Here is a 12506-nt window from a genome sequence, read left to right on the forward strand (position 1 = left end):
TCATGTTTTCTCTCCAGATGCTTTAGATGCTGATCTGGAGAAGGGAGTTTCACTTCCTACAGAAATAGTTGAGGCTCGCAAGTCACCTCCAGATCAACAAACAGAGAAGGATGACACGACTGGGTTTCTGTGCTGGAAGAAAGGCTGTAATCAAGTGTTCAAGTCATCCAACTCTCTCCAGATGCACTTCAATGAAGTTCACAACAAAAGGCCTCAGCTACCTGTTTCTGATCGCCACGTCTACAAATATCGTTGCAACCAATGCAGCTTGGCCTTCAAGACTGTGGAGAAGCTTCAACTCCATTCCCAGTATCATGTGATCCGAGCTGCAACCATGTGTTGCCTCTGCCAGCGGAGCTTCAGGACGCTACAAGCCTTGAAGAAACATCTTGAAACCAGCCACCTGGAGCTTAGTGAAGCTGATATCCAGCAGCTGTATGGCGGCTTATTAATGAACGGTGACATTATGGTCATGGGTGACCCGGCCCTAGGTGAAGAACATGGAGGTCTGGGTGAAGATGACAAAGAAGGGGAGGAGAGTGACCCAGAAGAAAAGCAAAGCCCAACAGGCAGTGACTCTGGCTCATTGCTGGAAGATTCTGGATCTGAACCAAAACGTGCTTTGCCATTCAGAAAAGGTCCCAACTTTACGATGGAGAAATTCTTAGATCCATCTCGTCCATTCAAGTGTACCGTCTGCAAAGAGTCGTTCACACAGAAGAATATCCTGCTGGTTCACTACAACTCCGTCTCCCATCTGCACAAGGTCAAGAGAGCTCTTCAGGAGTCCACCACTGGTCAGCCAGAGCCAACGAGCAGCCCTGACAACAAGCCATTCAAGTGTAGCACTTGTAATGTGGCCTATAGCCAGAGTTCCACTTTGGAGATCCACATGCGCTCTGTTCTACACCAAACAAAAGCGAGGGCAGCCAAACTTGAAGCCGCGGGAGGGATAACGAGCTCTGCGAGCGCTACCGGTGGAGGTGGGGGAGGTACGACCATCAGCACGTCAACGGCAAGTCCAGGCCCAGCAAGCAACTCAACAACAAACTCTACCAACCACGGCACCTCTGGGTCTCAAACAGTTCAGAGTATTCTCGGAGGAAACCACACCTCCCAAAGTCATAGCCACGAAACGAGCAGCTCAGTGAGCTGCCAGTCCTCCCCATCTGAGAATAACGAGGTAAAGAAGGCGAAATATGCAGATATGCTGTCTTCACGGAGTCAACAACAGCTTCAGCAACAACAGCAATTAGCTCACGCTCAAGCCCAAGCTCAGCTTCAGCAAGAGCTCCAGCAGCAGGCTGCTCTTCTCCAATCCCAGCTCTTTAACCCAGCACTTCTGCAGCACTTCCCCATGACAACTGACGCACTTCTCCCCTTACAGCAACAGCAGTTGCTGTTTCCTTTCTACATCCCTGGAGCAGAATTTCAGCTCAACCCGGAGATCAACCTCAGTAATTCAGCTCTTGGACTAACAGGAGCCGCCACGTCCTCGCTGCTAGAAGATCTCAAGAACTCCGCCCAACAGAGCTGTTTGCAGCAGCAACTGATGCATCACCACCTTCAGCAGCAAGTTCAACAGCAGCAGCAGCAGCAGCAGGCGCCTCACTCACAGGCACAGGGACAGATGGCGTTGCTGCAGCAGAGTGCTTCTCTCCACCAGCAGGTTGAAAAAAAGCAGAAGACACTTTCCTCCCAAAACGAAAAAGATATGCAGAAAGACAAAGACGCAACTGAAAAAAACGAGGATATCAACAAAGAGTCAATGGAAAAACTAAAGGAAAGGAAGGACATTCAACACATTTCAACAAGTATTAATCATGACTCTGGCTTGCTCCCGCCAAGGATTGCTTCAGATGCTCGTGGAAATGCAACCAAAGCACTGCTGGAAAATTTTGGCTTTGAGTTAGTTATTCAGTATAATGAAAACAAACAAAAGGCCCAGAAAAGGGGAACCGTGCCGACAGGATCAAGTGGACCAGGTGGGATCACAAGAGTGGTGGATCCCATCGAAGGGTTGGAGAAACTGGAATGTGAAGCCTGTGGCAAACTCTTTTCAAATATACTGATTCTAAAGAGCCACCAGGAGCATATCCACCAGGCTTTCTTCCCTTTCCGATCCCTTGAGAGATTTGCCAAGGAATACAGAGAGAATTATGATAAACTCTATCCACTGAGACCCTCTACACCAGAGGCTGCTCCAGCTCCTCCACCACCTCCCCCACCTCCACCGCCCCAAAGAGCTCCTACACCAAATATTCCTGTGTCTGCTGCCTCACTCACCCCTCCAACTGTACCGACTCAGCAGCCTCCAGTTCCAATGCAGCAAATTCCAATGCCAATGGATTTGCCAATCTTTTCGCCACTAATGATGCAGCCCATGTCGCTCCAGTCTTTGCCCAGCCAGCTGACACCTCAGCTACCCTCTGTTGAACCCAGCCTGGCTTCCGACTTGGCCCAGCTCTACCAACAACAGCTCACCCCAGCCATGTTGCAGCAGCAACAGAACAAGAGGCCACGGACGCGTATCACAGATGACCAGCTTCGGGTCCTGCGACAGTACTTTGATATAAACAATTCACCGAATGAGGATCAGATTAAAGAGATGGCAGATAAATCAGGACTGCAGCAAAAGGTCATAAAGCACTGGTTCAGAAACACGCTTTTCAAAGAGAGACAACGCAACAAAGACTCGCCATACAACTTCAACAACCCACCAACCACAACACTTGATGATACTAAAATTGACTCAAAACCACCTTCCCCCGAACCACAAAAGCAAGACTTCTATGGAAGTAAGAGATCGTCTAGAACTAGGTTTACAGACTACCAACTGAGAATCTTGCAAGATTTCTTTGATGCCAATGCTTATCCTAAAGACGATGAGTTTGAACAGCTTTCCAACCTTCTGAACCTCCCCACTCGTGTTATTGTGGTTTGGTTCCAAAATGCTCGCCAAAAAGCAAGGAAGAATTACGAAAACCAGTCTGATGGGGGGAAAGACTGCGAGAGACGAGAACTCTCCAATGATCGCTATATTCGAACCTCAAATCTGAACTACCAGTGCAAGAAATGCAACTTGGTTTTCCAGAGAATATTTGATCTCATAAAACATCAAAAGAAGTTGTGCTACAAAGATGAAGACGAGGATGGACAGTATGACAGCCACAATGAGGATTCGATGGATCTGAATGAATGTTATACTCCGTCCGGTTCCTCTTGCCACACCCCAATGCCTTCCTCCTCCAGTCTCTGCCCACTTCCACCGACAACTTCAGCATTCTCACACCTCCCTTCAGCTGATAAAGAGGAGGCGTCACCAGCAACCACCTCAAACCTCCATGAGGAAAAGTCAAAAGAAGTCTCAGAAGTTTCTGATCCGCCAAATAAGACTTCTGTCAAGCAGGAACATGTACCCCAACAACAATCAGAGACACAAAAGCATAGACATCAGCGAGAAGAGAATATCCAACCTATGTCCAAGCCTAACAAACATTCCTCTTCTTCCTTCACCCAGCAGCAACTGCAATGTGTTCCATCAGCTTCTCAGACAAGCCAGGCGCCCTCGCAAAGCTCTCACTTGAGCCACAATCCCCATATGAGTTCGGCTCCACAACAAATGGCACAGCAGCTCATCCCATACCAGTGTGATCAGTGCAAGATTGGCTTCCCGTCTTTTGAGCACTGGCAGGAGCACCAGCAATTACACTTCCTCTCTGTGCAGAACCAGTTCATCCACCCGCAATTCATCGACCGCTCAATTGACATGCCTTTCATGCTATTCGACCCGAGCAATCCTCTGCTGGCAGGTCAGTTGCTCTCTGGGACAATGCCCCAGATCCCCAGCAGCTCTGCCACTTCTCCATCCACCCCCACATCCACAATGAACTCCCTGAAGAGGAAGTTGGAGGAGAAAGCTGGAACTAGCCCGGGAGAGAATGACAGCACAAACAGTGAAGAGCCACATCGAGACAAGCGGCTTAGAACCACCATCACCCCCGAGCAGCTTGAGATTCTTTATCAGAAGTACCTATTGGATTCGAATCCTACACGTAAGATGCTCGACCACATTGCACATGAAGTGGGCCTGAAGAAGAGAGTCGTGCAAGTCTGGTTTCAAAATACAAGGGCAAGGGAGAGAAAAGGCCAGTTTAGAGCGGTGGGGCCGGCTCAAGCTCATCGGAGATGCCCCTTTTGCAGAGCTCTTTTTAAAGCAAAAACTGCCCTGGAGGCACACATTCGCTCTCGTCATTGGCACGAAGCCAAACGTGCTGGCTATAATTTGACCCTCTCTGGTATGTTACCTGACCATGATGGGATACAACTAAAGTTGGATGCCTTGGAGACAGGCTATTCCCAAATGGCATCTTCAAATATGGATGGACAATGCTCCTCCATGTCTCCTGTGAATAGAGGGATTGATTCATCTCCCAGGGCTCTTCTGAGTCCTTCGTCAATTAAAGTTGAAGGAATGGAAGATTTTGAGAATTCAGCCATGTCTGCTGTGAACCTCAGCTTTGATCAAAACAAACTGGATAATGACGACTGTTCCTCAGTTAATACAGCCATCACAGATACAACTACAGGTGATGAGGCTAATGCTGATAACGACAGTGCCGATGCAAAACACAGCCAGAGTAGTAGCGACTACCTGCCTAAGACTGGGGTCACCATCCCCATCCTTGAAAATGATGACCAGATGTCCTCGGGGCTCGTAAGCCCTGCTACCAGTTATTATGCGAAGGACTGTGAAAACGAACATATAATTGACCACAGCGAGACATCCAGCCTGGCGGATCCTTGCTCGCCAAGCCCTGGAGCTTCAGGAACCAGGAGCATTGACAGCGGTGATCGTCCTGGTCAAAAGCGCTTCCGAACCCAAATGACAAACCTCCAGCTTAAAGTGTTGAAGTCCTGTTTTAATGACTACAGGACTCCCACCATGTTGGAATGTGAGGTACTCGGCAATGATATTGGACTTCCAAAGAGAGTGGTTCAGGTGTGGTTTCAAAATGCCCGCGCCAAGGAGAAAAAGGCAAAGCTCAACATGGCCAAGCACTTTGGAATTAATCAGACATCCTACGAGGGGCCCAAGACTGAATGCACTTTGTGTAGCGTCAAGTATAGTGCCCGCCTCTCTGTTCGCGATCACATATTCTCCCAGCAGCATATCTCCAAGGTAAAGGATACCATTGGCAGTCAGATTGACAAAGAAAAAGAATACTTTGACCCAGCCACTGTCCGTCAACTTATGGCTCAGCAAGAGATGGACCGCATTAAGAAGGCCAATGAAGTTTTAGGATTGGCGCAGCAGCAGGCCATGCAGCAACAGGGAATGTTTGACAACCCTGCAATGCAGGCGCTGAATCTCCAGTCAGCCTATTCCAATCTACAAGGCCTTCCTCCGGTCCTCTTGCCAGGGGTTGGAAGCCCCTCTCTTTCCAGCTTTAACTCATCTAACTCAGGTATGTTGCTGTTTTTTATGTGCTATGACAACAATTCTAATTCTAAATAAAATTGTATACAAGTAATATATATATATAATAACTGTGGTACTTAAAATTTCAATCTATCATTTTTATTTTATTTGAATCTTTAAGGGGATAGCTTACCCGGACTCGGTTAATGCCCTTATTGTTGTTCTGTTTTTTGTACTCATATTTCAGCTTTAACTCCTCCTAAACCTTCAAACCTGCTGAACATGCCCGGTGCCAGTGTTCCCTCGCCAAGCTTGCCCACATCTGGATTGCCCAACAAGACTCCCTCATCATCATCCCTGTCCACATCGAGCCCAGCGCAGACCAACACATCTGCTTCCCACTCGAGCCCCACCTCTACATCCAACTCCACTTCCTCAAGCACCCCGTCCGTCTCCCGGCCTGAACACCCCAAAGAGCGTGACGTTGAGAGGCTAAGAGAAAAGGAAAAGCCCAAGGAAAAGACGGAGAAGTCCTCAACACCATCATCAACTGGAAGCACCCCCGCCCCTTCTACTTCTGCTGCCAGCGCCAAGAAGGAAAAGCCGGACCCAGCTGTTCCCGCCACCTCTATGCCTACACCTGGTATGGAGTATGTGGTCGATCCTGCCCAGCTTCAAGCCCTGCAGGCTGCCTTGGCTTCAGACCCTACAGCTCTTCTCACAAACCAGTTCCTGCCCTACTTCATGCCTGGCTTTTCACCATACTACACCCCACAGATCCCTGGCGCTCTCCAAGGTGGTTACCTGCAACCAATGTACGGGATGGAAAGTCTCTTCCCCTACAACCCCGCATTGTCACAAGCACTGATGGGCCTGTCTCCGGGATCCCTGCTGCAGCATTATCAGCAATATCAGCAGAGCTTGCAGGAAGCACTCCAGCAGCAGCAGAGGCAGCTTCAGCAGATCCAGCAACCCAAGGCAAGCCAAACTCCAGCTCCCCCTAAATCCTTGGGGGATCGGAAAGAATCTGCCAAAGATCCAGTGAAAGCAGAGGAGCAAAAGGGCAACCACCACAGTGCGTCTCCCACTACACCTTCCACCTCCTCCACTCTTAATAAAAGATGCGCTGAGCAGAATGAGTTGGATGGCAAAGCGGTGGACCCCCATCTAGACCAGTTCATCGTCCCCAAGGTGCAGTATAAACTGGCATGCCGGAAGTGTCAAGCAGTTTTCATCAAGGAAGAAGCGGCTATTACCCACCTTAAGTCTAACTGTTTTTTTGGTCAGTCTGTGGCGAACCTGCAAGAGATGTTGCTGCGCGTCCCCAGTGGCGTAGGTGCCGAGGCTGGAAGTCTCTACGACTGCCTGGCTTGTGACACTACGTTGGATGGGGAAAAAGCGCTCGGTCAACATCTGGAATCAGCTTTGCACAAACACAGAACAATCAAGCGATCAGCCAGAAATGCCAAAGAGCACGCTACTAGTTTATTACCTCACTCTTCAGCCTGCTTCCCCACTCCTAACACCACATCTACCTCGCAGTCTGCCACTCATCCCATCAGCAGCCCCACTCCACCGCCAACCACATCAGCCACCATGCCAACATCTGCCGTGTCCACGCCCCTTTGCTCCTCCTCCTCCTCCTCCAGTACACAGCTCAACGCCACAGCTGCCAGCAAACCCTGGCCCCAGGCCCCTTTCTCCAGAGCTTTAGTCGGCAAGCCCAATGCCAGTCCCTCCTATGCTTCCTCCCTGTTTCCTCCCGTGTCCTCACCCTCAACGGTTACCTCAAGTTCATTGAGCACCTCAGGAGTTCAGACCTCGATACCAACAGACGTCTTTACTGACGAGTCTGACTCTGACAGCAGTCAGAAGTCGGCAGACAGACTGGGCAGGACGGCAGACGAGCCGCAGCAACCTGGCTTTGTCAAAGACAGTAGTTCTTGTAGTAGTAATCTCGCTAGCGTAGGAACAGACTCCATCAGATTGTAAAAGAGCTTTCGGTGATGGACAATGTTTAAAAAAAAAAGACAAAAATTACACCCAAAAAAAAACACAAATGGAAAAAAACAGAAAAAGCAGCAATGTTAAATACGTTAAAGGTATACAAACCAATTTCAGAAAAAAAAAGATGTAAAGACTTACTGCAATTCCAAAGCTTGTAACCAAAAACTTTGTTAGTGGATTGTTTTCCCATATCAACATGCTGGTTTCCATTTTGTTTTGTTTTGTTCAACTGAAACACACGCATATTAATAATATATGAGAAGAAAAAAGATTGATACAGAGGAATGCTGACAAATGGCCCAAGAAACCCTTTGGAAAAAAAAAACAGAGTAGAGAAGACGTCCTTTTTTTTTTTTTTTTTTTTCGTAATAATTTATATTTAATAGCACACTCACAAAAAGCCAGTATGTACTGTGTGGGAGAATAGTCCGGTCCATGTTCTTGCTTTTTAAGCATTCAGATACCAATGGCTTGCAAAAGTAAAAATAATAATGTATTGTCTATTTTATTCTCAGGTGAATGGCTGGCAAATGTTTTGTTCTGTCAAGCAAATCCATGTTTTACACGCTTGCTTTCTTCATCTCTTGATTTGCCACAACATTTTAATTAGGGTGCAAATTGATGAGGCATTTTTTCTGGGCATTAAAAGGGCAGAGTTGAACTGTTGAACAAAAGACTAAATGGGAGAAGAATTGTTATCCGAGACAAAGAGAGCATTGCAGATATAAAAAATGGGCCATGAATAATTTAGATTTTAAAGGAAGGAAAAAAAAAAACAACCCTCTGTATTTATAAAAGTTTTCAACATTTGTGGTGTTTTGTAGGTTGCTGGATTGGAAATGAATTGAAACAGTTTTGGTAGCCTGAGAAACCTTTTGTGTACATTTCGCTTTTGTATTGTCCAACTTTTAAGGCGCTTCATTTGATGTTGTCTTGATCATTCCGATAGTTTAGATGATGGGCAGGTCATTTATCCAAATGATATTTCCGTCTGATTCACAACCTTCATGGGAGATATTCATCCAGATTTCCCCCTCCGGAAAAGGAGGAAACCGCTTTAAGCATTATTTAAAAAACGTGTAGGGGTCGGTTGGTACGGCATCAACTGGATGAAAACAAGCTGAGGGTGAAATATTGAAATTCTAATTTTATTTAATTTTTTTTTTTTTTTTAACCTTTGTGCACTTATTACTGTCTGAGTCCCATTTCTCACTCTACGTGTTCTTATCTTCGCACTTATTTCCCTTGGCTGTCCTGTATTTGTAGATGCAATGCAGGTCCTCTGTTGTCCTTTTTTATTTTGTTGTCATTCATGAAAGTGAAAAAAAAAAAAAGAATACTAATAATAATTCTCACGCTTTAAGACAAAAAGAAAATCCAAAGACTGAACACTTTTCACCATTGGTGCATAAAGATGAGAAAAGAGGCTTCTTTATACTTGATAATTTGTTGCTGTTTTTAAAGGAAAGAAAAAGTTTTAAAAGACAAAGGAGTACGCATTAGAGTTGCCCTTTTTTTTTTTTGCTTCCTTGCAAGCAAACAGGTGGCTTTTCTACGTAAATACCAAAAACCAAAAAAGGGCCCTCGTCCTTGCATTGTGGAGTAGCACCGTTACAGAGCCATTGCAGTTTGTAAGATAGCGTTATAAATCTTTGTTTGACCTTTGAACACATTCAAATGTCCATTTTTTTTTTTTTTTTTTAATTTAACATCATGTATTAGGTCCGGTCTTCAAGGACGTACGTTTTGCTGCTAATGTAGAATTTTGAAAGTAAACAAAAAAGTACCTAGATGCATGCTCATTTTGCTTTTGGCGAAGCTATAACGAAAACAAACAATAAACCAATTTCTTGCCTCTCTGCAACACCTTTTTTTTTTGTTTCATGTTGCAAAAACGGAACTTTGAAGACTGTGAATATGTATGTTCCAAAGGACATTTTGCTGATTTTTTTTTTTTTTTTTTGGACAGACCAACGTTTTGAAGCCAATGATCTACGACGTATGTGAAGAACAGTGCATTCCAAATACCACAATGATGTTTTCTTTAAGACGCAAGGACTGATCTTTTGTCATTTGAATTCGTTTTAAGTGTCATAATCTATTTTCACTCCATTTTTTCCCCCACTGTTGTGTACATTTTTTACTGAAAGATCAATTTGTGCAGGCGTGGAATACTCCATCCAGTTGAGATTGTTGCTTACTTGTCCGGCAAGTAATGGTGGTTAGGTTACCAAAAAGTGTATATAATATATCTGGTACTGATGTGTCTCCTAGGTTTTAATCATATTTTTGCCAGTCAACGAAAAATTTGTTTCAAAGGCGAATGATAGCTTTTTAACTGAGGTGCGATTGCACACCCTCCCCCCCTTGCAGGGAAATCCAGCAATGACTTGTCCCGTGTGTAAGCAGGGTGCCACTTTTACGCTTAGATTACAGGTTTTGAGGGGCATCTTCATTCCAAAGCATTCTTTCTGGTCGCTCTTTTTTTGGGGGGAGATGTCCCTCGGTTCAAACGGCTAGGAGGCTTTCGTGTCCCAAAGAAGTCACTCACTTCATCGTATCGCAATGGAAATGGATGTGCATAGGTACCCCCCCCACCACCCTTTCACTGATCACCAACAAAAATGTATATTTTTTCAACCGAAACCAAAACTTATTTAAATTTGTGAAGAATTTCTTTTTTGACCAATATTGTATAGCCAATTCATATAGATATATGTATACGCCCCAATAATCTCTAATGCCTTTTGGAGTTGATACCATAGCATGTTGTTCAGATCAAAGATTGACTCTGCAAGCTGGCCACTTCTCGAAAATTCAGCCTCCCTGAATTTATTTACTTTTTTTTTCAATTAAATTATATTGTTTTCTTCTCCTAAATGTATTTTAATTTCCCTAAAATGTCAAACATGTATTTTCATTTTCTTTTAATTATTTGTATGTTTGTGGTTACTGTATATTTTTTTTTTTCAATCATAAATTAACACTAGTTTTGAAATTATTCTTTTCAAATTAGGAAACAAATACAAAGATTTGTCCTGGTCACTTTATTGAGGTTTTTTTTTTTTAATATAAGTAATTGTTTCAAAGCTATGTCCAATATATCGTGTTTCCAAAGTTATACTGTAATCATTTTTGGCTCTCTTGTAGTGGAAGTTACAATCCGTACATCAGAGGCACCTAGCATGGCCTGTATGTGAATTCGGAATGTGTGTGCGTGCACGTGTTTCATAAGAGCCAATTAATTTCCTCCCTTTTATTTGTGTTACACATCAAAACAATTCTGAGTAACTGAGAAAATCGAATGCTCAAAGTGACTCTGATAGCTTTGACTGATTGATCTAGATGAATGTGGCCAAACATTTAGGCAGTTAAACATTTGTCCACAAGCCCCCTAAAAAAAAAAACAAGTGTATATTTTATCGAAATGTTACCGTGGATATTTGTGTCCACAAAACCAACATTGGGATACTTTCGACATTCAAAAAGCGACAAAGTGATGCAGTAGAGGTCATCGTTGCCCACTGTGAAAAGAAACGTGTACCAGTATACAGATATAGATATATTTAAAACAAGACATCAGTTTTTGTTTGTTTGTTTCTGAGATGAAGAAGGACTGCAAAGAAAAAAAAACAACAAAAAAAAAAACCTAAGACTCTGGGAAGCTTTGGAGCTCTTGTCAGGAGGACACGAGAGGCTGTGGGCACACCAAAACTGGGCATGGGAGCCGAGGGCAGGCTCCGAAACAGCTTTAAATACCACCTCCTTATCCGATTAGTGACAACGAGAATGGACTCTGGAACCGACAGTCGATGTGTGACAGACAGACAGTGAAAGAGAAAACTGAATCTTGACTCCAGCTGCTCTTTCCTCTTTTCTTTCTCCCCATCTGCCTCCGCTTCTGCCCCTCTGATGGATGTTTCCCGAATTTCAGGACAGGACGGACAGAGACGCTGGCCTCTTTCCCCTCCTCCACGTTGCTACCTGTCTCTCTTTCCCCTCCGCTTGTCTTCGGTTGACAAGTAAAGCTCTCAAGTCACGCGGCAGCTCGCCCCCCTCTCTGTTGCTTCTGCGTTCAAAGAAAAAAAGAGAGAGAAATTAACAGCACAGGGCGGGGTCGGGTTCTCCAAACTGTCGTTTTTTTTTTTTTAAAAAAAAGAGGCAGTTGTACACTTAAAGAAAAGCGTATTAACCAAAATCAACAACCAAACTAACAACCAAACAACTATTTGCTCCAACGTCAAAGATGAACTGTTACTTGGGGCGATCTGTTCCTTTTGTGACTTCTGGTGCCACAATTTTTTTTGTTTTGGTTTATTTTGTTTTTTAAACCTTTAAGACTTTTTTTGTTGGTTTCCTTAAAATGACTCCTCGTTTGAGCCTCATAAGCATGGCTCTGGGGCTCCAGGCAGCCCAGCTGAGGGTAGAAAAAAAACAGCCTTGCAATGTACAAAAAAGAGCAAGTTAAACCAAAAATGTTGTTCTTGATGTCTTTTCTATACTGTAGTCTTGTTAGCTTTTTTGTTACTGTAATTATATGATGAAGATTTCCAGACTGTACCAAATGACATGGAAACTGACATACATACAAACCACATGGAACTTCAGACTTTTAAAGAAACTTTTGTCACAAAACCTTGTTGTCCTAGTTAAGTTGATTGTAGATGTTAATTGAATATACTCCTTTGAAAATATTTCATCAAGTATGTTTCTTGCTCATTGTGATACATTAAAATAAGTATGAGCATCGACTCTTGGGCTCTGGACTCATTCTTCTCTGTTCTGATGGATCGTATGAATAAAATGATTTACATCATATATAATCTCAGTGGTGGCTTTAAAGGCCTTATCTGCTGGCCTAACATAATAAAAAAAAATATCATATACTTCACACTGTCATATTATATCCTATAGCGTTGTATTTTTAGGTGAGAGTTTTTATCCAATCAGGATTCCGCTAGCTCGTGTTGCCAGGCAGATTTCACAATACCAGTAGCTGGCACTATTCTTTCCGAGGCCTTCAGATACAATTGTGCGAGCGTCTCTTCTGTGTAAGTCAAATAACTTTCAGATTTGA

General features: G+C 44.1%; 1 protein-coding gene across 3 annotated transcripts in view; it reads left to right on the forward strand.

The window, feature by feature from the left end:
• zfhx3b (zinc finger homeobox 3b) overlaps window positions 1-12180 on the forward strand; it is a 151624-nt gene extending 139444 nt beyond the window's left edge. For all 3 annotated transcript variants that reach the window (XM_088295762.1, XM_088295763.1, XM_088295764.1), the window contains exons 10-11: window positions 18-5468; window positions 5670-12180. In XM_088295762.1, coding sequence (XP_088151888.1) covers window positions 18-5468; window positions 5670-7414 — 7196 coding nt within the window. In that variant the 3' untranslated portion in view covers window positions 7415-12180. The remainder of the gene's footprint in view (window positions 1-17; window positions 5469-5669) is intronic.
• The last annotated feature ends 326 nt before the right edge of the window (window positions 12181-12506 follow it).

Source organism: Idiotropiscis lumnitzeri, chromosome 5 (genome assembly GCF_059441095.1).
Source record: "Idiotropiscis lumnitzeri isolate Australia: NSW breed Sydney's pygmy pipehorse chromosome 5, RoL_Ilum_1.0, whole genome shotgun sequence".
NCBI classification, from domain to species: domain Eukaryota; kingdom Metazoa; phylum Chordata; class Actinopteri; order Syngnathiformes; family Syngnathidae; genus Idiotropiscis; species Idiotropiscis lumnitzeri.